The sequence below is a fragment of the Belonocnema kinseyi genome, chromosome 3, assembly GCF_010883055.1.
Source record: "Belonocnema kinseyi isolate 2016_QV_RU_SX_M_011 chromosome 3, B_treatae_v1, whole genome shotgun sequence".
Classification (NCBI taxonomy): Eukaryota; Metazoa; Arthropoda; class Insecta; order Hymenoptera; family Cynipidae; genus Belonocnema; species Belonocnema kinseyi.
Window position 1 is genome coordinate 7665367 of NC_046659.1, and position 25868 is coordinate 7691234.

At 37.5% G+C, this 25868-nt stretch overlaps 1 protein-coding gene across 10 annotated transcripts in view; it reads right to left on the reverse strand.

The window, feature by feature from the left end:
* LOC117169108 (acetyl-CoA acetyltransferase, mitochondrial) overlaps positions 1-25868 on the reverse strand; it is a 260337-nt gene that overhangs the window by 9823 nt on the left and 224646 nt on the right. For all 10 annotated transcript variants that reach the window (XM_033355262.1, XM_033355261.1, XM_033355258.1 and 7 more), the window contains 3 exons: positions 21355-21645; positions 16389-16577; positions 2950-3107 (listed from right to left, as the gene is read on the reverse strand). In XM_033355262.1, coding sequence (XP_033211153.1) covers positions 2950-3107; positions 16389-16577; positions 21355-21645 — 638 coding nt within the window. The remainder of the gene's footprint in view (positions 1-2949; positions 3108-16388; positions 16578-21354; positions 21646-25868) is intronic.

A 25868-nucleotide genomic window follows, 5' to 3' on the forward strand; every position in this document is an offset into this window, starting at 1 on the left:
ATGAACTGAGTCCAATTCATTTTTTATCTCATATGGAGTTAAACCCTTTAAATTAAAATGTTTGATTACCGCTCTGAACTCGTTTTTTTTTCCATTTTTCTTGACGAAAATTTTTTTTTTCAATTGGATATAAAAACACGTAAACTCAGAAGATGTGGACTGTGACTGCACCATATATCTAGTCGGGAGTGGTGCTGACTGAAAACAGATGATTTGGAGCGATTCGCGCGCCATCTGTTGGCCATTCTAAGGACTTATTGAACTACCTTAAAAGGTAGTTAAAAGAAAACCTATGTAGTTTACTTTTCCCGCTGCACAGTAGGCTGGCTCGAGAATTTACAATTCAAAATAGTCTAGAGGTCGCAAATTTGTAAGAAAAATAATTGATTATATTAATCAATTTTTATTTCTATATAATTATTTATTCATCGCACATTATTTTGTAAAAAAAAATAAATAGAACAATAAACTCAATATGTATCATATTTAACGTAGTATTTTGTCCGAAATTCGAAATACGCGACGAGTTTTCTGCAATTTTTAGGGCACTCAATTTGTCTTCGAATTTGATTTTCATCGATTGATTTTCCGCTACGGCAGCCATCATTAAGAATTTTCAAAAACTCTATCGATTTATAAATATTATTCCGTAGCGATAAAAAACAACTTATTCGGAAATGTACACTTAAACTCAAACCATAAGATAAAAAATTTACATTTATAATACTTCCAACATTAGTACAAGAACTTCTGTTCAAACATCTTTCAAACTTCCACGACCACGTCAGGAACTAGATTAAACTATGGCCGTTTTTAAAATAACTAAATAGGTGCATCAGTCCTAAATAAAAGGGCGCTGGGAGGGAGGGAATTGGGAGATAAATTATTATTATTAGTTACGAAACCAATACGAAATTAAAAGCAAGTTTTGTTTTCAAGTGTTATTGTTAAACCATTTTCAAACCAGATATTCAATTTACCTATTTTATTCAAAGGCAGATTTTTTATTTGCTATACTAAATCTTAGTAGCATTGTCTGAACAGTGAGTTTCGATCTCAATAAATTAATGTTTTGAATGTTTATAACAAATTTTATAAAGGAAACACCTATTACTGACTCTTTCTCACTGGAGAGTTGATTTTTACAATAAAAATTGTAGTTTTTTTATCTATAAAATTGAAGAGTTTATCCTTTATAATAGAAAGTATTTTACACGTATATTGATAATTTTTCATCAAATTAGTCAACTATAAGCCATTGTTGCTATTAATAATCTAGTTATTACAAATAATAGAATGGTTCCTTATATGGAATATATATCTTTTAATTTAATTTAATTTTCTTTTTGCCATGGTGAGGATAGTACGACAAATAGGCAAACGAGTAAAGTAACATTGAACTAATGAAACGCAGTCAAGAAAACTTTCTCCTTCTTCGCGAGTTATTTTCACAGGGGAAGGATAATCCATCGTGTGCTTTACTGGGTAAGCGAAGTTTCTACTAATTCATGTCGGAGATGTTACTAAACATAAACCCCTGACAAATTTGCTTTATTTTTAAATTCCCAAACATTAGTATAGTTGTTACTATTCGCAGTGTTCGATTTGCTTACCATAACTCAAGGTATTCGCATCTTCAGCAGGAGTCACGTCTGCGCCGGGCAGTGGCTGTAAAGAAACTGGACTTTTCAGACATAAGAAAGGTCTAAAAACAAATTTTTTTATTTTGTCTTGACTCATTTGGTCGGGTGCACAGATATTTGAAGCCTAATATACCGAGGGCGGGCATATTGACCTTTTCTACCTAAATTTATTTTTCAGTTCGAGAGTGACCTTCTTTTGAGCAAAACCTATCGTCCAAATAATTGCAATTGATATACGCATTTAGTAAATCCTAATTAAAACGTAAATAATGTAGGTTTTAATCTCTTTTTACAAGGGGCCATACGTAATAATTTTATTCAAATATTTTGAAAAAGTGAAGATATATCTTAAATTAAAGCATTTTATCGACTGCAAACGGGTTTCTTACGAAACATTAAAACGTGTATTTACATTTCCTTAAATAACACTTAACGCGACAAAAATCATATTAATAACGCGTCTAATATCTAAAATGACTGACGTTGTGGTTACATTTGAATTTGACTTAAATTAAGATACGAGAGATTCAAATTTTAATTTAAGCCGTTTCCCGAAATTTCGCATTAATCAAGAAATATCACTAAAATTAAAAAATGGAATCAAACACTGCGAGCTCATTCGATATTTTTGTAAATTAACAAATTAGTCGTTTGTATAAAGACTGCGGATCCACAACAGAATCTTTCAGCGTGACTTTGGAAAAAAGTTGGATCGTTCGGAATATGTATTTGATTCTGCCTATCGCTACTACAAATTATCACAATGGGACAATAAAACAGAAAAATTTTACTGAAAAACCATATACACAAAGGTTACCATATCGGATTCTGTTGAGATTTGTACAAGTCTAACTTTATATATGGGAGACTACATTTATGTCCTCTAAAAACGTATTTTAAATCTTTTAATTCGGAAAATGCCTCGATCACTAAGTAAGTATCGGAAATTTATCCGACTATATGACTTCATACGTAACTCTATACCGACTGTAAGGGCCTTTGTCTTGGGACCGTCCACATATACTTTTAATTAAAATTTGATCGTCGGAGTACGAATGATTCGATTACATAAGTTTTCCATGAATTATTTGTTTACTGACCACTTTTTTGCATTAAAAAAAGTCCCTACGTTTAGGGAAGAGGGCAGAACCACAAACCTTTAAATTTTAAGGAAACCTTATAGAAATCAGGTAATTTGAAATATCTCGTTTCCAATGCACATGAAGTGGTATACAGTTCACAGATAAAAAATAGCGGAAACTACTTATGGATTTGAATCTTCTCTAAAATGAAATATATCTCTTACCCTATAGGATGTCCAAGTGAGACTGCACCGCCGTGGACATTTAATTTATTAGGATCAATGTCTAGGAGCTTTTGATTTACAATAGCAACGACACTAAAGGCCTCATTAATTTCCCAAAGTGCAATGTCAGATTTATTAATTCCAGCATTTTGTAAAAGCTAAAACAATAAATTTCATTTCAAGTTTTGTAAAAAACATAAATATAGGTTCCAAAAAAATCTAGCGAAAGGATTTCATCAATTGTGATGTGTTTCCGGACCTGAATATTAATGTTCTGAAACAGCATGATGCCGTGGCTGGATAAGCGTGGCTGAAGTAGCCCCGCTTTTTCAAATACCAGGTATCATTATAAGACTAATTTACCCTAAATGCCAACTTACAAAAAATTGTTCACAAAAATTATAAACAAATGTTGAAAAATCAAGAAAATTAGAATTTCCCAACATTATTTCAAACGAGTTTGATGGCTTAAATGTATGTTATATAGGGCGTTAGGATATCATAAAAAATGCAATTAATTCCTTCTACGTGAAGGGCCTAAAAAATATTGCAATTTTGTAACCAATTTTTGTATTGCATTTGTGGTGCCTTTACCGCTATTTTATTGTATAAGATACTCATGTCCACCGTAATAACATATATTTTTTGGGATAAGATCAAAGTATTGTTTCAAGGTTAAAAAAATTTTTGTTTGCCTCTAATAGGTAATGGGATTTTCTTAGCTTATAAATCAAGAAAGTGAGTATGGTTTGAAAAAAACATCTTACTCTAATATGCTATACATTAAATCTTCATCACCAACTTACTGAATTTGGATTGATGTAACCATAGCGTTGCAATAACTATACATGTAGCGCCCTTGTGATTTTTAATGCGAGAAACTTTGAATTTGTTCAGTGTGTCGAGATGTATCTGTATCATAAGTATACTAGGATTTAGAGTTTCTAACCCTTTTGAGTTTTCAGTGTACGTTAGGCGGCGACCGTCCTTCCAGCGAAGTTGGGCCCATGTAGTGCAACGGTGCCCCCAACGAAATGAACGGCTGGTTTCGTAAAACCAAGGAGTTTTTAACTTGTCCGCAATAATAAAGGAGAATGGGTCTAGAAATTTTCAATTTGTGAATTAGCAGGCAAATATTCTAAAGTTCCAGATAAAGTCAAGGCACATTATACGAAAATTATGCAGATGTTTAATTGATTATAGACCAAAAAGTATACGTATTGCAGGAATTAATAAGCATTATTGTGAATGAACCAAAGGTCGAAGAACTGTTGACAGAGAGAATCTCTTTTGTGTTAAGCGTTACCTTTTTGGCTTTGGGGAAGGGAATAAGCGTGAGTGGATGCAGGAAGAACAGTGAGTGTGGAGATCAAGTGTAAAGGAAGAAATATTAGTGAAGGGAAAAGTATAAAAGGTGAGACTAATTTGTGTGAGGTGATAATTGTAGCGTATGAAATTTTCGACAATAAGCGAAGTATAAGTAGTTGCTTGGCGAGAGGGGAAAAGAGGTAGGATGGTAAGACGTGAAACGTCGCGGAGCACTAGGTAAGGTAAGATGCCGATGGTACGAAGTCCATACAGTAACAACAGAGGGCAACTGTCACTGGAAGATCGCATAGAAAGCAGGTTACAGGAGAAATAATGACGATAATAAAAACGTAGTTAGTGGGTAAGGGGGGGGGGGTGTTAAGCACACTGACGGGAGCGGTGAGGAAAGGTTCGTGACGCTGAATAGGGAGAATGGCAGCGAAAAGGAAACCATGTACTGGTCCTGAAAACAGGAGTCTTTTCAACTTACAGAACCTAAAAAAGCTGCACAGCTCGGGCTAAAATACGATTTTCTATGAATGTCAAAAAAAGGTAAGCGCGACCGGCAGTGAAGGGAAAAAGATCAAAATAATGAAAAGGAATAATTAGATAGAAGGGGACAAGGGTAACAAAAAAGTTAGGGTAAGGGGGGAAGTGAGAAAAGTAAGAGAAAATGGGAAGAGTGGGGTAAACTCTAGGAACAGGAGAAGGAAAGGGTATAGGGTAAACTAGAGAGCATAGAAAATAGACAGAGAGAGGTTGACAAACCGAAAAATAGTGAGATAAATGAGACAGCAGAACGGGTTAGCAACTTCGAAATGAGAAATGAAAAAAAGGGCGAAGAGGAAATATAACATCATGGTTGAGGGATTCAAAGTGGAAAGTGAAACAGGCAAGGCGGAAATAAAAAATCTCATGATAGATATTGCAGTTAAGGTAAGGATAGAAGGAGTAAAGAGAATAGGAGGGAAGAAGGAAGGAAAAGAAGGAATGATTCTAGTAATAGTGGGACGTGAGTGTGAGAAAAAGAAAATTATGGAGGAAAAAAATCATTGAAAAGAAGAAGAAAAAGAATTCAAGAAGATTTGAGATGGAGGGAGTGGAAAAAGAGATATAAAATAGGACGAAGGTAATAGGTAGAGAGGAAAAAGGAGCACATAGTGTGGATAGGGAGAGACAGTATATGGATAAATAGGGAAGAATGGTGCTGGGCCGAAGGATTAGAAAAAATAAGGAAAAATAGAGGAGAAAGGTAGGTAAAAGTAGGGAAAAGGCAGAGACAACAGTTTTGAGAGAAAAGAGAAGGGTTTCCAAACGGCAAAGGGAGAAAAAAGCGAGGCAGAAGTGTAAGGCAAGAGGAGAGAAAACCCTGAAAACAGCTTTCAGGAATGTGTCAGGCTTGAAGCACAAGAATAAAGGATTTTTTGAGAACTTAGAAAAGTAGGTTGTGATTATCATGAGTGAGACCGGGACGGATGAGAAGGACTAGAGGAAGATGAAAAGACTGTTACCGAAATGTTAGGTGTGGGCGATGCAAAAAGCAAGAAAGGAACACGTCAAAGGGAGAGGGATGGGTAGCATGGTCTCAGGGGTGAGAATAGAATTAGCAGTAAAAGGGAGAAAAGAAGCGGCAGGGAGGGAAAAATAGATCAATGGTAAGAAGAATTATAGTTCGAAAAGTCAAAATAGTGGTGGTTTGTGTATATAGAAGAAAAAACGAAGAGCAAGGTTGGAGAGTAATAAAAGGTGGATAGAGCAAAACAAGGAAAATTTGGTTTTGATAGAAGTGGGCTTAAATACCCAGATTGGTGAACAAATGGGAGGGATTTGTATAAAGAAAAGGAGGCCAATATAAGGAACTCCAAACATAGGGTGACGGACGGGGAGGAGAGGAGGATACTAGCTGTTTAATAGAAACATGATTGTTTATATGTAATGGCAACAAGAAAGGAGATGAGCAAGGCAGATCATACTTATCATTTAGGGACAAACACTGAAAGACTACATCCTGGCGGAAGATCGAATACGGAATATAATAGAGAATATGAAGATGGGGAATAAGATAGAGTTCGAGCACTACCCGCTAGTAGCTGCACTGTAAGGAGGTATTAGTGGTTGAGGAAAAGGGCGGAGAGGAAGGGAAGAGGGAGAGAAAAGAATATGAAAATGAAAGTCTGAGTCTAGGTAAATTAAAAAAATTTGAACAAAAGATGGAAAAGGAGAAGGTTAGGTAAGAAAAATAGGAGGGAATAAAGTCTTTAATTGACATGTTGAAGAGATCGATTGAGAAGGTAAGAGACGAGATAGGTACAAAAGAAGAAAGAAAGGCTATTGGGACGAGGAATGCTGGAAGAGAAAATAGAGATTAAAAGAGAGTGTAAGGAAAAGGAGGAAAGGGGAACTGATGAAGGCAAAATACAACAAGAGAAAAATATCAAAGAAGGTAGGGTTTGGGATGTGGTAAATAGAAAAAGAGGGAACAGGAAGAGCACGATTGAAGAATTAGAAATAAGTGAATGGACGGATTATTTTAAGGGTCTGTTAGGAGGAGAGTTAAATAGAATCAAAAGGGAGAAGAGAAGGATAGTCCATGGATAAATGACGGAAGGAAACGAAATACCAAGAGAAGTGAATAAGGCGATAGATAGGCTCAAAAGAAACAAGGCTACAGGAGAAGATGACATGGAGAACGAAGCTATAAAGTATGTGAGAAAAGGAGTCAGGGAAGTGATGCAACAAGGTATGGAAAGCAGAAAGGTGGCTAGAAGAGTAGATGACAGAGATGTTGGTACCGCTTGTCAAAAAAGGCGAGAAAAATAAAGTAGAGGAGCAGAGAAGTAGAGGAGTAGAGACGGATCACTCCCATGCGAATGGGTTATCAAATATATGCGGGAATTCCAATAAAAAGGTTAGAGAGTCAGATTGAAGAAAGAGCTCTAAGGCAAGGGTAACTGTTGAGTCCGCTACTTTTAAATATACTGCTGGAATATTTAAAGGAGAATATAAAGGACAAAGGGAAACGGGTTTGCCTGATAGCAAACTATACTGTCTAGCATACGTGTGACGACGTAGCTCTGTTAGCAGATGATGAGAAAGGGATGAATCTTTTGATAAGACTTTTCGCAGAGTATGTATGAGAAAAATACTTAACGGTGAACGTAGATAAGACAAGGGTGATGTGCTTTGGAAGTAGGTAGACCAAAATGAATCACGTTTGGAAGATGAACTGACACAAAGTGGAAATTATGGAGGAGCTCTGTTACCCAGGTTTTTAGTTTGAGGCAAGAGAAGGAAACGAGGTGCAGGTGAGGAAAGGAATATGTGAGTAAAGTAATGGGCCAAGTATGGGGTATAGGAAAGAAAGGGTTTATTCACGATTGGAGGACGAGAGATTGGTTGTTTAATGCGTTTGTTCGGGTGGTCTTGTGTGATGGAATGGATGTCTGGGGATGAAAAAAACATACGAAAATGGAAAGCATGCATGAGAGATTTCTAGGATAGGAAATGGGGGTTAGTTGTAATTTCCCAGGATACATGTTAAAGAAACAATGAGGAAAACCGGAAAAGGGTAACTAGACAAATCAGGCGAGCATCGAGGTTTGAAGTGGTTGTGGAGTGGCAGGACATAGAGTTAAAGCTATTAGAAAGACCAGGGTTGAAGAAAGGGTTGAAGAATATTAGCAAAAAATAAAAAAGGAAGGCAAATGTAGTAGGGCGGTATGGTTTAGAATGGGAGAAGGAGTGAGAGCGTGTAAATATGGGATGGATTAAGAGGAGAATCTCTGTATAATGTGTGAATACGAAATGCATATATGGGCATATAGGTGTACAGGAGAAGAAGATGGACAGTTGAGTGCGGATAAGTGGGTAAGATGGATTTAGAATGTTAATAGATAAGGAGTGGCGTCGATGAAGAAATTGGAAGAAGAGAAAGCAAGGGAACAGGGCAGAGCCAAACGGTCATCCGTATTAGAGGAAGATAACTAGTAAAGCTTATTTTAAAATAAGAGTGTAACTTTTTTATGATAATAAGAAAGGAGTCATGGAAGATCACTCCTTTTATAATTTTAGAATTGTTAGTATTATATATCATTATTATTTTTTGGAGTGAAGCGAAACAATAAAATATAAGTAGAGGTTAAGTTAGATTGGGAATGGAATGTAAACGAATGTACAACAATGTACACATTAAACTCGTGTAAGGGAAACATTAAATATACATACATGCATACTTTGATCTTTTATCGAAAAATATATGTTGTAACCTTAAAAATGAGTATAGTACAGAAAAATAATGACGGCGTAGGCTCCAAAAGTTCAGTGCAAATAAATGGTAAAAAAATTACAATGATTTTTTAGCCCCTTTTTCTAGAATGAATTTATTATAAACCCAAAGGTTAAACCAAAGCTCGAAAATGGTATCAGAATTTTCAAACGGAAGAGTGCCCCATCAAATAAATATGTACTTACTTGAATTAAATTTTAAAATTTTAGAAGTAAACATTACTAAAAAACTAATAATTTTTAAGGAAAAAAATTCGTTTCGAAAAAAAGGGATTAACCTTTTTTCAAATAAGTTTTGTACCGAAAAATAGTATTTAAAAACCCTATACTTGGACAATTAAAAAAAAATACAGGAAATTTAATAACGAATGAAAGAAATTATTACTTCGATGAAAAGTATTAATTCTGCGAAAGGTAGAAGGCTGCGGATAGCAGGCAACCGCATTTCAATAACAAGAACAGTTCACGCATTTATACTTTTACTCACAATTCTGACATTATATACGCCTTTTTGGCAGATATCATGTTTTAAAAGGGCCACGAATTGATAATGGTTATATGTGTGTATGTGTGAATATCATAAGACTACAGTTGTAATCGACCACCAGGCTAGCCATAACACAGTGCGGCGAATTAGAAAATTGGGTTTCAAAATGATCTAGCGCCTACAATTTTCATCCGATTCCATTTTTTTTGCTAATTAAATTCTGAAGAGGTCTTTCGAGGACGCGTTTGATAAAAAGGCTTTGTTTGTTTGTTATTCAAGTTGCAAAATGCCAAAATTCATAATTTTTCATATTTGAGCTGCCTATTCTGTAGCATTAATTGATTTTACCTCAAAAAGGTGAAAACTGATAGATTGACAATCGATTCACAAATCCTGATAACTTTGTTGAAGTTCGTGCAATCTGTTTGATTGTTATAAACAAATTTATGAACAAAATCGATTATTGCTGTACATTGAAGCCTGGAGGTTCTTTTCATCACGTCTTTTCCTGCGAAATCGATTGAAATTAATTTTTCGTTAAAATCAAACACTAAAGTATAATTGTGTCGATTGTTATAAATATATTTCATAAACAAATTTAATAAATAAGCGCCTCTATATATAAAAAATACATTTTTTGTGCGCAATCATTAGGTTTGCCTTCAAAAACTAAAATTACAGGACAGAAATGGACAATCAAAATATTTAACATTGTTATAAACACTACTAATTAACAAATGCATTGAACGGTCACTCTTAGATAGAAAAAATCCGCTTTTTTGCATAAATGTTCATTTTATCCCTAAATTAACCGACAAATGTAAACTGTAAAATGAGATCACAGTATTCAATAAGAAAATAAACGAAAAAAAAAACAATAAGAAAAGAAAAAACAACAACAAAAATATGCTTAAATTATCAACCTCCACGTGGTAAGTGTCGGGTAACGTTGATTTTCAATAAAACAGCGGCTAAAAGATGAAACTGATAAGATTCTGGTGTAAAAATGACGTAAAACAGCAATAAAACGATTTTTGATAATCTTCATATCATGATTTTACATATTGAACACTAAATATTTTTATTTTGTTTGAATCTAAACTATTCAAACGCCTTTTTACTGAAATAATGAAACATTTGTATGATTTGAGCGATCGAGGAAACTGACGCTTGACAATATTTTTCATTTTTATGAACAATCCTGCTGAACAAATGCATTTAATAGACGCTTTCAAATAGCAAAAATCTCTTGTATTTTTTGGAGGACATTGAAAAGTTCACGCACATAACCATTGGATTTTTGTGTTTTCCCGACTTTCATTATTTACGACTCTTGAGTAGCAGGAGTTATATTCGTTATGATATACTCAACATTTCCTCAAGAAAGAGATTTTTTCTATTCGAAAGCGTCTATTAAATGCAATTGTTTAGCAGAGTTGTTAATAAAAATGAAAAATATTATCAAACGTCAGTTTCCTCGATCAAACATTAATGTAGAGATAAAATGAACAATTATGCAAAAAATATATTTTTTTCTATCAAAGAGTGGCCGTTTAATGTATTTGTCAATAAGTATTGCTTATAACAATAGTAAATATTTGATTGTCCATTTCGGTCATTGGATTTTCATTTTTTAAGGCAAACCTAATGAATGCGCAGAAAAAATGCATTTTATATATACTGAGGCTCTTATTTATTAAATTTGTTTTTTAACAATCAAAAAAATTATACTTTAGTGTTTGATTTCAACGAAACATTAATTTTGCTCGATTTTGCGGGGAAAACGTAATGAAAAGAACTTCCAGGCTTCGATGTACAACAATAATCGATTTTGTTAATAAATTTGTTTGCAACAATTGAACAGATTCCACGAACTTCACATAGGTTATTAGGATTTGTTAATCGATTGTAAATCTATCAGTTTTTCGACTTTTTGAGTTAAAAAAAATGAATGCTACAGAACAGGCAGCTCAAATATGAAAAATAATGGTTTTTTGCATTTTTCAACATGAATAACAAACATACAGAGCCTTTTTAGAAAAATCGCCCTCGACAGACCTCTTCAGAATTTAATTAGCTTTAATTTAAAAAAAATTATGGAATCGGATAAAAATTGTAGACTATGGATCATTTTCAACCCCAGTTTTCTAATTCGCCGCTGGGTGCGTCACCTTCTCAGCTTTCGTGCTTTAAACGACAGATTCTCAAACACGGCATCAGGGCATCCGTCCTCATTGAACTCGAGTACAGGCTGCTAGTCTTAGTCATATATAACGCAGTTTTTTATTAAAAAATAAAAGTTGTGAATAAAATTGCCTACAAATTATTAAAATCCTTTTTACAGATACCATGTGCAAATGCACCAATTTTCTAGATAAACCAATTTATAAATTATGTCAACTTTAACACTTACCTAGTTTGAAATTTTGAATTAAATGTTTGCAAATTTATTTCTAATTTCGATATTACCAAATTTTCCACATTGATAATTTCAATATTACCAAACTGGCGAGTGTTGACTTTTCTTTATAGATTATAAATTTCTCAAGGTACCTTGAAATAAATTTCAAACCAATCAAATTTCGGATTCTAAAATTTCGAAATTAGGCACCCTGAAAATTTGTTATTGAATTTCAGGTATATCAAATCGTCTAATTCTAAAATTCGATGTAATGAAATTTTCCAAAATGATAATTCCAATATTACAAACCAGGAAAATGTTCACTTTTTTACAGATTATAATTTTATCAAGATACCCAGAAATAAATTTCAAAACCATTAAAAAAAATGTTCACACTGATAATTCTACAATAACAAAACTCGTGAGTGTTATTGTTGTACGTTTTGAGGAGGAGAGCTGATAAAAGATTCCCTCAATACATAGGATAAAAGATTACCTAACCGTAACCTAAACTTAATATTAAGCCTTCCTATATTTCCCCAGAACCAAATGAGCTTGAAAAAATAAGTAAGACTTTCTATCGACACTCAAACAACATACTACAATTATACTGACACATTCCTTTATTTAGTTAGGTTTCTGAGTTCGTGTTGGCCAAACATATATCGCGATCTTTCTTATTATTAATTAATAAAGAAAGTGAAGGATCTATAACGGGTGGCAAGTCACCTCGTTACAACACCCCCACCCAAAATGACCAGCAGGTCCTCAAAACCACCAGGCGTCAGCAATCCGACCTGCAAGTCATATTTCAAGTCTGATTATATTCTGAAGTATAGTTTAAATTAGACGGTTTTTGGGCAGACCCATTAACAAAAGGTATAAAAAAATTATTAGAAGATCTGGTTAAATGCCTGTATCTACCAGGCCCATCATCGGAAAGTTTTTTTTTGTATTATAAAACTTTTCTTAGATTGACAATTCCTAGCTCAGGCGAACTGGTGCAACTTTCAGTCAATAGACACAATCAATTTATAAATCAGAAAACCCTAACAAATACTCACAACTAACTTCTAATTCGAATGGCGAGAAATAGTTGTTGATGACTAAGTTTACCACCTAACGATTAATCTAATCGCAAAACCAAACGGTAAGAAATTCGTACAACTAACTATAACCTTTAAATACGTACAGGAAAAAACTAACAAACTCGCTGTACAATCTAATACCTAAAAGAGAAAAAGCTTAAAACAAATATATAAAGTTATAGTCGCCTCTGGGTCGCACCCTTCACGGCTTAAATGACTGGGTAGTCAGCGATAAAAGTCCCCTACTCCTCCGGTAAAACGGGAGCGGCTATTTCCACGAAGAGGCACACTGATTGAAACTTATCGCTGGATTGCCGCATGAAAAGCAGAATACTCCCCTGGAAACTGAGCAAGCCTAATAAGAGTGTCCCGACAAGTGACAATCCTAGCATCCACTTTCCGTTGGTCGTAGCAACGGAAGAAAGAAAGCTGCTTTATAAACCTTTTGCGCGCCGGGAGAGGAACGCGCTAGTAGCTGGTACAGGGCCCACCCTTGTTCCGTGATTAGACGCGGAAACGGGTCCTGGGCGGGCACTTAATATAACTTTTTCCACATCTTTCGCAGCTCCGTCGTCGCTGTCCAGCTCTTCTCGCTTGATCCCGATCCGCACTGTTGCTTTACGGGTGGGGGAGGGTTCTGAAGATGCCCCATTGTCTTTGTTTAGGCTGACTACTGCGGCAAGCTTTTTCTCCTTCCTCCTCCACCCCATTCGCTTGTTGGCGACAAGGGTCTTGGGGATGGCCCCTTTTCATCTTTAGGGGTATTCCTGGGCCTCGAAAGCGGATGATATGCACGATTAGGATGACGATTGTTCGCCTCCTAGCTCTTATACGTGTCTTGATTCCTCATTGTTCTAAGGCAGCTTGGGGCTGGCCCTTGTGATTCCTCACTTTTGAGGGACCTCCCTTTAGTCTTTTTGGAGAACTGTCGTTTCACTAGGCGCTTAATACACGGATCTGGCTGTACAAGCGATCTTGGGGTGTCCCGGAATTCAAGGGGAACCGATTCCTCTAGTGGACTGGCTCCTTCCTATGGAGAAACGGACCCGGTTCGATGGTCTGATGGCGGACGAACTCTCCGGGCGAACCCTCGGAACTCGCTTCCTTATTTTCAAGGTGTGAAGAAAGTTTCTCTTTAATTAAATCCGGCATAACTGACCAATAATGTTTAAGTTCCATTATGTGAGCCTTTTTAAGTATTCCTGATTCACCTTGGTACCCAATGGTATGCAAAATTAGCTGGCATCATTGGTGCCTGAGGAATACCGGGATAATAGCGATAATTAAAGTAGGGCGAATGATATCCGAAATCATTGGGCACATGAGCCGCCCATACCTCCGGAGGTGTGCTACAGCGCAAGCGCTACCTACTTTATTACCTAAATTATTATTATTATTATTATTTGTGGGGTTTGGGCTTGCACGAGTACCACGTTCTCCACTGCGATTTTTACCACACACTACACTGCTTTGTTTCATAACGGTTTTATCGTTAGCGTTGTTCTAGAATTCCGAACGTTCGCGAGCGTGGAGGTGACAACAGTCACCTCTGGATGCTTCCTTATCGCTACCATCTGCCACTGCATGGGTTTTTTGTCGCTTGCTTTTTGATGGTCAAGAAAGTTTCTTACAAGGCGACAGGTGTTTAATACAACCGCCTACTGCGCTGCTGCCAATACTCTACTGACACCTAAATGTTCAAGATGTTCCGTGCATCTTGCGTGCACATTGCCTGTAGCCGAAATCACAGTGGGATGAATAGATGCATGATTCACATTCCTCCATATGGTCTTTACTTCATGTCTTAACTCGCTATACTTGTGGATCTTGGTTCTATAGGTTGACTGCAAATTTCGGTTAACGGACAAGCAATGCCGATGATGTAGACTCTTCCAACTTTTTTTGCATCACAATGTCACGTCGATTGGCCCAGATGTAATGATCCATTTGGATAATAACATCCCAATTTAAGATGCAATCTTCGCTTTCTAAAACAGGCGTTGAAATGTATTTATAGAAAGACATCCATTCTTTTGAGAGTCCTAGGTTTAGGGCAAGTTGTTGATGTATAATGACCGCTACATCATTTTGCCTGTGCGTATATTTTCTCTGAGCCATCATACTACAGCCATCAATAATGTGCTCGATGGATTCGTTGGTATCTCCATATAATCGGCACCGGTCAACCACGTCTTGTTTAACACGTGTTTGCGATAATTTCTCATGCTGACCTATTCCTTTATCGAAATGATGAATCCTTCCGTCTCTGAATATAGAACACCCCTTCTTAGCCAAATATTAGATGCCTCACAATCCACTTCATGTTGATTTAGCGTTTTGAGGTGCTCGCTGTGTATAGCTTTCTGCCTTAATTATATTTCGAAATCCTCTATGGTCTCTGAACTGTATAACTTGTGACTCACACAGTTTTTTGACATGTACGATGCCCCTACCCCCTACATGTCGTGCTTAAACTACCCTTTCAATCGTTGAATTTTTGTGATGCATTCGATGCTTCTTCATTTCTACGCGAACGATTACGGAAAGAGTACGTGAGGAGAGGGATGGCATATGTGTTGATTACCCTGATTTTCTTTGCCGAGTTGAGAAAACTCTTCATAATTATTCTGAGTCTCGCAGTGAAGGCAGTCGTCAGGCTTTTCTTAACTATTGTATGCTAAATACCCTTCGATTCAAGAATATCCAGATATTTATATGAATCGCCTGCAGCCATTGCCTCGATGTCATTTTCGAATTCGTTCTCTAACTCTGCGGTCCCTAATTCCCGTTTAACTAAACTCACTGTTCTGCATTTGTCTAGTCCGAACTAGGGGTTTATTTCCGGTGGCTACTAAACCATCCATTTTCCTATTATCCGCGCGGTAGGGGAATTCAGGCAAAAAGCTATCTGTAGTTGGGGGAGGGCGTAGATATCTCTTCTTGATAGCAGCAGCTGCTTCATATCGTCCCTCCGCATCCTCAAACTCTTCGAAGGTTTTATACTCTAACATAGGAAGAGCATCTAGATATTCAGGGTGCAAGTTATTGATAGCAAGTTGTAACTGCTCTAACTCCGATATTGGAGGGTCATAGTGACTAAAGATGAAGCGAATATTTAAGAAGTAGTCTACTATTAATTCATCTGGACCCATGAATCCCATTTCCTACTTTTAAATCAGACACAAGAAAAAAATGAAAACCTGACTGATAAAGGAAACTCATGACGCCTACCTCGCTTCTGTAGAACATGAAATCTAATGGAATCGTGCAACTTTGTGCTGGTGCGTACGAAAAAAGTCCTCTGAGTGCTCAGTGTGAATGGCCAACACGAGCTGACTGCTTCACGTCCAGATCGGAAAAATGACCACCCGTCCGTTGTGACCGATGCCGTGCGTGGCAGTCTGTCGTTCGGAGCGCAAACACTTCAAAGGTGAGTCTGGTGGCTGATCACAACTGCAGCCTTATGGTCTACACACATACAGAAAATAATGATTTTGTACATATTTTAATCAGTTTCGCGACGTATTTCACAATAATTTGGGTCACCATCATTAAGTTGTGGCCTTTCGAAAACATGATATTTGCTGAGAGTGCTTCTATGATGTCAGAATTGTGAGTAAAAACATAAATGTTCGAACGGGTCTCGCTATTCAAATGCACCTGCAGAGCACTGCCGCCTGAGGTACCTGGTCAGTTGGAAGATCGTATTATCGTAAAACCGGCAACGTATTTTAGTAAGCTGTTTTTCTTGACACTCGATAGAAACAGCATCTTGCTGATTTTGAAAATCAATAATCCAGTAATGACCTTTCATTACCAAAATTATAACTCCGAACAAATGACAATTGGCGAATTGCCTTTGTAAATTTACCTTAAAAATGGCTAGTGCAGGAGCTGTTGGAAAATCAATTGGAGCAATTGCAGCGTCTTCAAAAGCTAGTATTTTTGCAAGTGGTTTAAGCCTTTCTTGCTGGGCAAACTTGCTAGTACATAAAGCTATAGCAGCAGCTCCATCGCTCAATGTTGAGGCATTACCAGCTGTAATTGTTCCGTGATCTTTCTAAAAAATGGGTAAGAATTATCAATTTTTTATATATCTATCTTTCCGCTACGAATAAAAATGCGACTAACTTCATTTAGCTAAGTTTTCGGAAGGAATAAATATCCTATTATTTGTTGGAACTTTTCCTACGAATTCAAACTCCAGTATTTTGTATTATAGTTTGTAGTGTAATTTAGGCTCCTATAACTTTTCAAACAAGAAATTTTTTTAGATTTTTATTTCTTTAACACTTCTACGTGTTTACTCATCTTCTAACAAGATGAAGTTAGGCGCATTATTATCTGTAGCGGAAAGACAGACTAGAGCTTATTTGTAATAGAATGATATACGCTTTCTTAACGTTAACGAAGCAAGATCTTAATATTCGTAGAAATCTGATATATTTTACATTTTTAAGGACCATCGTTTTAATCCTCAAACCTGGTTTGGGACACCAGTTTTCCGTTTTTTCAAGATTAAGTGGGCCAACAGTTATCTTCGGAAATTGAACTGTTACAATCTCAAGCCCATACTTGCAGGGGATTTTATTTTTAACTTTTATGCTTCGACCGTCTTAAAAGATAAAATTCTCGCGAACCGGAGAACAGAAAATTTTCGCCGAATTTCAGCGGTTAAGAGGAGCGGGTGACCAATCAAAGCATGATCCGTCCTTGCCACTGCTGGAACGCGTGCGAAGTCGCTCGGCAGTTGGGAACTGCCAAAACTCGGCAGGGGCGTAAGTCAGTAAGTAGCTTTTCGACCGAGAAGCGCATCGTATCATAGAGGACGATGTACTTCGAGAAACATTCCCTGTAAATTGTACGATTAATTTTTCATAATTAAATTCCTTCTTGTTGCTTTTAAATTCCGGCTTTTTTTTACAATCAGTTTTTACCCCTTTTAATTTTATTTTTTTCGAATGTGAAATTTACAGTCAAGTTTCTTAGCATACAGACATTCTTAGGAGTCATCCAGGATACCGGATCTTCCAGCTTCGAGGCTCAATCGCGATTATCTTGCACGTTCAATCGCTTAGGATCAGCAGTTGACAATCGCCATACTGTCGACCGAACCACCTAAGAAAGGGCTTGATTCAGGAGTTATTACCCCGTGATCCCAGTGTTCCCGATGTCGTCTGTCAGAGGCCCTATAAGCGTCCGGGAAAACCCTGGAAACGTTTAAATCGCAGACGGAGGAAGAGTAAAAAACAACAGCCCCTCACGTCCCCGGGGATAGCAAATTCCGCTCTTCCCACTGCGCCATTATCTGCGCCCCCACTTTCTGTGCCTGTGAAGTCGCCAAGTTCCGGTCTGGTTTTTCCACTGAGGCCACTGTCTCCGAGCTCGGTTTCTCACCAGTTTAAAAAATTATCCGCTGTATCCAAATTGCTGGTTGGATTCTGTAGGCCCGGAATACGGCCCAGAAAGTCTAGCTTTCTATTCAGATGGAATTCCGAAAGACCAACCCCAGAATTTCCACTCAATTTCTCTCATCTGACCTCCCCCATCCCCGTGTCTATCTGGGGAGATTCACTATCCCGGCACTAGCTGAGCCCCCGACCGAAAATTTCCCCTCAGCAACGGAATTTTTTTGCCGACGGGAAACGAACTTTTAAAGTCCGGACAGAGAGATTTTGCTCATACCGGTAGGAAGTTTAACCGTGAGTTTCTTTCCCTCAACACGCAAGATCACGGACAAGCGTGCCTTATTTTAGATAATGAAGGTTTTCCCTTTATCTTTGCCAATCTTCTCACTCAGAAAGGAATTTGAATTTCTTCGAATCTCCATTGATATCCGGAACCTTATCGACCTATCGATTTAATTTATAATATTCCGACTGTATCAAGTTTCGTTAGCCTTCCAGTAATAAAAGCTTCGCGAAAAAAGGTACTAGAAACAAAATTTCGCAAACGAGTAGGCCTCTAATTCGGCAATTTCTTAGTTGTGAACAGATATAGATTTTTTATCATTTTCGAGTTGCTCTTACATTTCGAATTTATTAATGGCTAAGCTCGACAGTCAAAGACAAATTATTAAGCTAGACACACTAATACAGTTAAACTTTAGTCATATAACGTTTATGTCGACAAGCTTAAGGTCTTCGGATGTTCGGCTCGCAGTAGAACCGCGGTAAACCACAAATATGGCCACGTCTCACGACCGTGAGTTGGGTGGTCACAGGGCACGATGAAATCGTGACTAGCCGGCGAAATCCTCCTATGTCTTGGCAAATACCTTGTCATACTTTTGCAAGCGGGCATGGGTTTAAGGTTACGAACCAGTGATAGTTTCTACCCTCCGAGGGCACCGTTCACAAGGACAATTACTTAAACGACATACGTTAAGTATAGCCGTTACAGCTCTCTTTTAAGGTCTTGATTCCTCTCATACTTTTCGTTCTCGTTAGCAGTAATGTTGCAGTTGGTCAGAGCCGAGAATTCGAGCACGAATGTAGTTTGTTTCGTAAAGTATTGGAAAAATATGTGAGACCTCGAGTGTGCAACGGAGACTGCTGTCCGAAAATCGGAGTTCCAGAAAATATAGCACTATCGTTTTGAAAAATGGATTCGATCAACTTTATCAACAAATATGATAATAAAGCACTTTTGGGCCGCATTATGCCTGTAGAGATACGTCGGTCCCACGTGGTAAGGACACTTAGATAGTATGTGTTCTAGGTACGCAGAGTGTACATGATTTCCTCTGTAAGGATCGCTGGGAATTTCTTGAGGTAAAATACGGTGTTTTTATACATTTCTGTGAAAGCTTCCGTGCATTTTCGTATCGAGTGTATGGATAAACCTTCAAACTTTCCAACAGACTGATAATAAGTCTATGAGAGGTTGCATCGAAAGCTTTCCGGCAGACAGTCCAGGCCATTGACAGGAGGCGACGATGAACTGTTGCGGCTTTGCATACGCATCTGTCACTTCATTTTTCATACATCTTTCTCTACAGAGTCTCAATTCTTCAAAAAATCGTATTGTTAAGGATACCTGCTAAGATCTTATACAGTGTATTTAAACAAGTTATTAGGCTGGAATTTCGTGGCTCGAACAAGCTGTCTTTTTCGGTAGAAGTTAAGTGCATCTTACAACAACCGCTGCGGAACGGGTGTTTTCAATTGAATATGCAGTTAATATACAGGCCACATATTTGCGTGTAAAAGTAAACTGCTTGCACCAGAAGTTCTTGATACAATCAGGTCCTGCAGCGGAAAAGTTTTTCGTACACGTAAAAGCTTTTTTCACCTCTTCGGCAGTGATTGATGGACATTTCTCTTCATATGTTATGAGGTTATCACCAAACTCCGTGAGGCGGATAATATTATCAGTCTACCAGATGTTTTGTAGTCAACTATATACTGAAAACGGGATGCATTCTGTCTTATCCATCCAATCTTTTTTTCAGTTGATGCCGGTTTCTGTTGGTATTTTGATCCATCATCGGCTTTAATATTCGATTTGAATCAGCCAAAGCCCTTACAGTACTATAAACTGAACAATTGATGGTCCCGAGGTCTAACTTCTTCAAGATATCTTCATGAAGGCTTGTTCATACAGCGGTTGGAGAAGCGCTCCGCGTACATATATCGTCTTCAGCAGGATTTTTATGTAAAACTGGTATTTTGCATTTTTTGGGCATATTCTGGGCAAAATATAACGAGGTTTAGAAAGCCAAAATTAAAATGTATTGGGTGGAAATTATTTGTTTAACTTTCCTCTAGAGGCGACCACAGTTTAGGTAACACTTTAAAAAATTATTAACAAGCACCTGTAGCTGCAATCTTTTCGGGCGTAAAATTCGACTAAGATATTATTAATTTGAAAATGAAACTCGCCTGGAACTTCAAAAACCCCCTTTACCTGAATTTAGTCCGAATAATTTAAAGAAACCAAAAGTTGGCTCCTTCAAAAATTACTGATTTTTTACTTTACTATAAAAGTTTCCGTGCATTTTTTGTCGAGAATATGTCCAAGCACGTTTTCCACCTCTGCTTTCTTTACTTGGGCTTTTAGAAGTAAGGTATATAGAGATAGAGTAATAGACTTTCCTCACTTCTCAAGTTAAGATCCAGACCAAGGTTGACGGCCGCCTGCTCCATGGTTTTGTAAAGGAACGCTCCTTTACAAATAATCTCATGATTTCTATCTATTTTTAGGATAGGATCCCTTCCATTTGCGACGATGTGAGCTGTAACCATGATAGTTCGGCCAAAAAGATATTCGAGATTTAGAAATACGGTCCGTTTTGACGGCATGAGATGTACTAGCGCGGAACGAACGAATTGATATGCAAGCTCTTCTGCACCTGACAGATCGTACGGTTGTCGGTATCGAGGGCCGTGAGCTTGCCCTTTGACCTTAAAACCACCCTAAACTAGTAAACTAGAACCGGAACGGCAAGCATGCTAGTCGCAGATATCTTGATTACCGCCATCAGATTGAAAGAATGAATTCGTCAAGGCATCTGCTTTCAACCACGTCTAGGTACAGGTAGATATCTTCCGCGTCATTATGCCTGACGGCACTTATTTTCACAAGCTCAGGGTCCTCAGATACGCCAGAAATTCACCCTTGCATCAAATGAATTTTGACCAACTTGTCCAATCCGACGCCCATGCCAATCTCTCATATATACCGCTCGACGAGGCCTGAATAATTCTGTATTTTTGACAATTAGGGTCATAAAGTATGAAAAATATTCTTTTTCATTTTCAAAAACGCTTAGAGCGAAACCTATTCAATTGACTCAGACCATTTATTTAATAAACATAATACAGTGATATATTCACCTGGAAAACTGTAGGTAAATGATGAAACTTATCAAAATTTACTTTCTTATGTTCTTCATCTTCATTAATAGCAATTGCAAACTTTCCTTGTTTTTGTAGTACATTGATAGTAATGAGTTCGTTATTAAACACTTTATTTTCGTAAGCTGCTGCGCTTCTTTTATAGCTACTTATAGCATAATCGTCTTGTTCCTTTCGTGTGATTCCAAATTTTTTTGCTGTGTTTTCTGCACAATTACCCATGTGACACATATTATAAACATCAGTGAGAGCATCATGTACGATTCCATCCTGAAATTTAGGTAAATTATATTATATACAATAATAAAATTTTAATGACGAACCTGAACTTCACGTTTTACATTTCGTGGGTGCAAGAAGAATAAGATTCCGAACTATTTTGAAAATGATCAAAGTTACCAAACGCAACATCAAATAATTTAAAAACCATTTTATTAACGTATTAGAAGGTCACATTTATGGCTATACAAAAAAATAAAGACACCGAGTGCGTGAAGGTTTCAACGGAATATAGGTCTGGAATAGGTGAACCGAAGAGGTTGCATCGCGAGGCACACATACTCTGAGGAACTGACAGATTCCAGTCAGTCGGACTTAAACTAAAGAGCGATTCTTCCCGGAGAAAATAGCAAAGCCTCCTGGAATATCGAGAATACGAGTTCTCATGCTCCCAGCTACGATGTGCTCGCCGTGTAGAAAGCTGAATGACACCAAGGTTCATGAATCCTTTTACACCCCGGGAACACTTTGGGACTTATATAAAAAAGATCTCAAAGGGAGGCTCCCTGGCGGACCAAAGGAACTGAAAGGAGCCTCTACAAAGTAACGGAGTAATCGCAATACTTTTTCTTGCAGCTTCTTGCAGCTTCAAGTGAATATTCTTTTAATAGTCGTTAATAAGTATTCCGTCGGTATATTTAAGAATTTTGTCTGGATGCTAGCTTAACGTCTGGTATGCTGGAGACGTTGGAGAAGCTGTTACAGAGATATGTCAGGGATGAGGAGCTTCTAGCCTCCCCGCTGCACAAAGTTTATCATGCTTTTTAGACAGGCTGCTCGGCAGAAACTGCGCTCCATGCTTTCGTGGCAAAATTAGAGCAGCACGTAGAACACATGGGGTGCGCTGTAAGTACGTTCTTGGATATAGAGGGTGCCTTCCGCACTTCTCCAGAAGTCATTTGTCGAGAGGCTTTGGGGTGTGGCGTGCCAGACCAGCTACTAATCTAGATACTAGGCACGCTATGAGTGAGAAATGTGCAAAACTTAACCGTGCTGTGATTGCAAGGAACCTATGCGATACAGCTTTTTAAACATTCACTTGAGCTCTAATATCACGCGCTTTATGCCTGAGTAGTAAAGAGGCCTGCCACGCTAAAATTGCATGAGTCCGACCAAATATAGGCAGAACTTTGGGCTAATTTTGGACGTTAAAGTTTTGTACTTTTATAGGAATAGCTCAACTCTCTATTATACTTAGCTTTCTTCTCCGTGTTGGGAAATAGCGCCACACAGTTGCCTACGTGGAGTCGCCCCTCCTATGGCGAATGGTAGTGGATGAACTTTTTGAATGTGCAGCTGAGTTTTTTGGTTGACGTAAATAGATGAACTCGGGGGACTCAGCACAATATGCTCCCAAGTAAAAGCACAATGCCGATTCTAGGGACACGGCAAGGTAAAATAACAAAATGCTCTTACTCACCAAAGCTTTTGACGTCTGCATTATAAGCAAGAATATGTGGAAAGCAAATGGTAACTTGCTACTTCTAGGGAAAATATTGTATACAGATGACTACAGGGAAGAAAAAGGATCAGGATCAGGAATCCCCCCAGCATGAGAAGAAGGGGGATAGGGATCCCACTTGGCAGACATTCCACTGTCTTTAAGCGGAGGAACTGGCCACCCTTTACTGTGCGGAGACATTATTAGAAGAAAACTCTGCTGGTAGGCAGATTACGATCTGCTAAGACATACAAAGTACATTAACTGTAAGCGCAACCAAAAGACGGACCAGTTGGCAAACTGAGTCGCAACAAGTGAATACATAGGACCGGAATGAGTTCCATTCGATACCATCAAAAGCTGCATTCGTCCAAAGCAGAGGGAATAGTAGAAACAAATCAAGGGTTGCCGACAGGCGATATCCATCCTATGCTATACGTACAGAATAGACAGAGTAGGGAACTTCTGGGTTCAATCAAAGTAAGATATAAGGACAGTGGTTTTGATGCTCACTGGGTACAACCTCTTAAACTTTCATATTCACAAAATGGGGTATAACCCCACGACAGGGTGCAGGAAATGCGGCAGATTTTATTAAATGTCCGAGCAGGTATTTTGCCAGTGCCCGGGATATGCTAGTCTCAAGCAGCAAACCTTCAGGGAACACTTTATGAAAACTAAAGAAATTACAACGCGATCAGTGATTGACGTTCTAGGCTTCACCTTGAGGTCAAGGGTCAACTACTGAAAGGGAATATTCAACTGTTGGCACAATAGGCTTTACAGCTTAAACGTCAGAAAGGCTTTTAATATGGGCATATGCGGGCTCTATCCAGTTACGTATTTTATATCTGGAAATCATTCGGGACTGTCCAGATTATATTTGGAAAACGTAACCTGTAATATCTTTTGACGATGCCGACATTGTTATTCTACCCGGATATATCTGGGTCTTATCCGGGATCTGACTGGTAGTATTTGAACTGAAAAATTATATCATGGTCTCGAGTGATCTTGGATGTCGAACGGCCCTGGTGATCTATCCACTGAATCTGTTGGGAGACCGAGTACCAGAAGAGGTAGGCAGACAATTAATTACTGCTCAATGCACGATGCGAGGCACTTCTCTTTGTACGGTCGTAATCTTTACTTATTTGATTTAGTTACTTTATATATTTTCTTTCTATTAATGAGTACTAATAATTAACTGTGTCACCTTTTTGTACTGCTTAGCTATACTAACATTTAGATATGCATTTTCACGTTGGAAACGGGTGCAATAAACGTGGCTGAAAAAAGAAAACGCTGCATTATTTATTAAATTATTTATTCATTATTTATTAAAGTATTCTCCCACAAAAATATTTTTTTTATCTTATCTTCTGAATTGAACATAATATTGAAAGATTTTCAGGACTTTTAAATTCTACTGAAAACTTTGTCACTGTTTAAACAATAAATTATTGTTCACTTTAAAATTCTCTTGAAGTTAAGTATGGATGGTTTCCATCTTTTTCTAAATTCTTTCTATACACTATATACACTATGCACAATATAATCTACAGTCAGGAAAATAACTGTACGCGTTTTATTCTATATTATTTCTTCTGAGTTTTCAAGAAAAAAAGACTGCACAGGCAAATAAAAATTGTTTAATAAAATATAAACTTGTTAAACATTTGAAAAAAAGTATGAAAATTATGTAAGTATTCAAATTCAGCTATTGATTAAATGTGTAAAACAAAACAAAAAGTTTAATATATTCCTCAGTCAGCCCTGGATTTAAAGCAAAACAGCTTGTTTAAGATTTTATCGACAAGATCCTAGCGGTACGATGGCTTAATTGGCTAAGGCGTACGGTATATATTTAGGTTTAGTTACAGGGTAAGGTAGTTTAGGTAGGGTTCGAAATCCCGGCGAGTGTGATTTTTTAAAGCATTTAAGCATACGATTATGTTTGTAACCATGCGTGCAATTGTATAATTACAAAAATAAATTAAGTGTAGGTCCCAGTTAGGTCCGAATACAAAACTGTATACCAAAAAGGTCTCGGCTAGGACCGGATAATATCGGGATAGAATTGTAAAGCGCTATGGCTAGAACAGGCCCGAAAGCGAAATTGCATGCAGATAGATATAGGTTCCAGATAGAACTGGAAACGAAAAATTATGCTAACTATAGCATAATCTAGTTAGCGTCCGGTGAAAGTCACGGATATATCCGAACACAACCCTGGTACAAAAACCGTAATTCATTCCTGATAGGCCCGGATAGAGTACCAATTTTATCCGGGTTGTATTCGGCTTTTTGAGCAGGGAACTGATTTATTTTATTTTCTCAGCTGCCTTATTATCGTATATTCCGCGTTTTAAATAAAAGCAGATATTTGCCGACTGTCTTCAATCTGCTGCTTATGCGTATTATCTAATTGAAAAGTTTCTGAGAATCTAGCGGCAGTTGCTATATCAGAGCCTACCTTGTCAATCAAGGATAAAGAGCTATGAATAATAGATGGCGCTACTGTGAAATTAGTCAGGCCGTTCTTTCAGCAGTAATTTCTATTTATCAGCAGTCAGTAATGCATGTATCGGCCGTGAATTGATGCTCAGTCTGACCGTACCTTACCGAAACATGTGAGACAGACATCGAAGTGCTATAGGTTTCGAAATGTCTTTCTTTCATGTGAGGTAGACAGAGAGGATAAGATGATGTTCGAATGACAATTCATACTTATCGTTTCGAAACTGAGAGGTTCAATCCGAATACTAGAAGA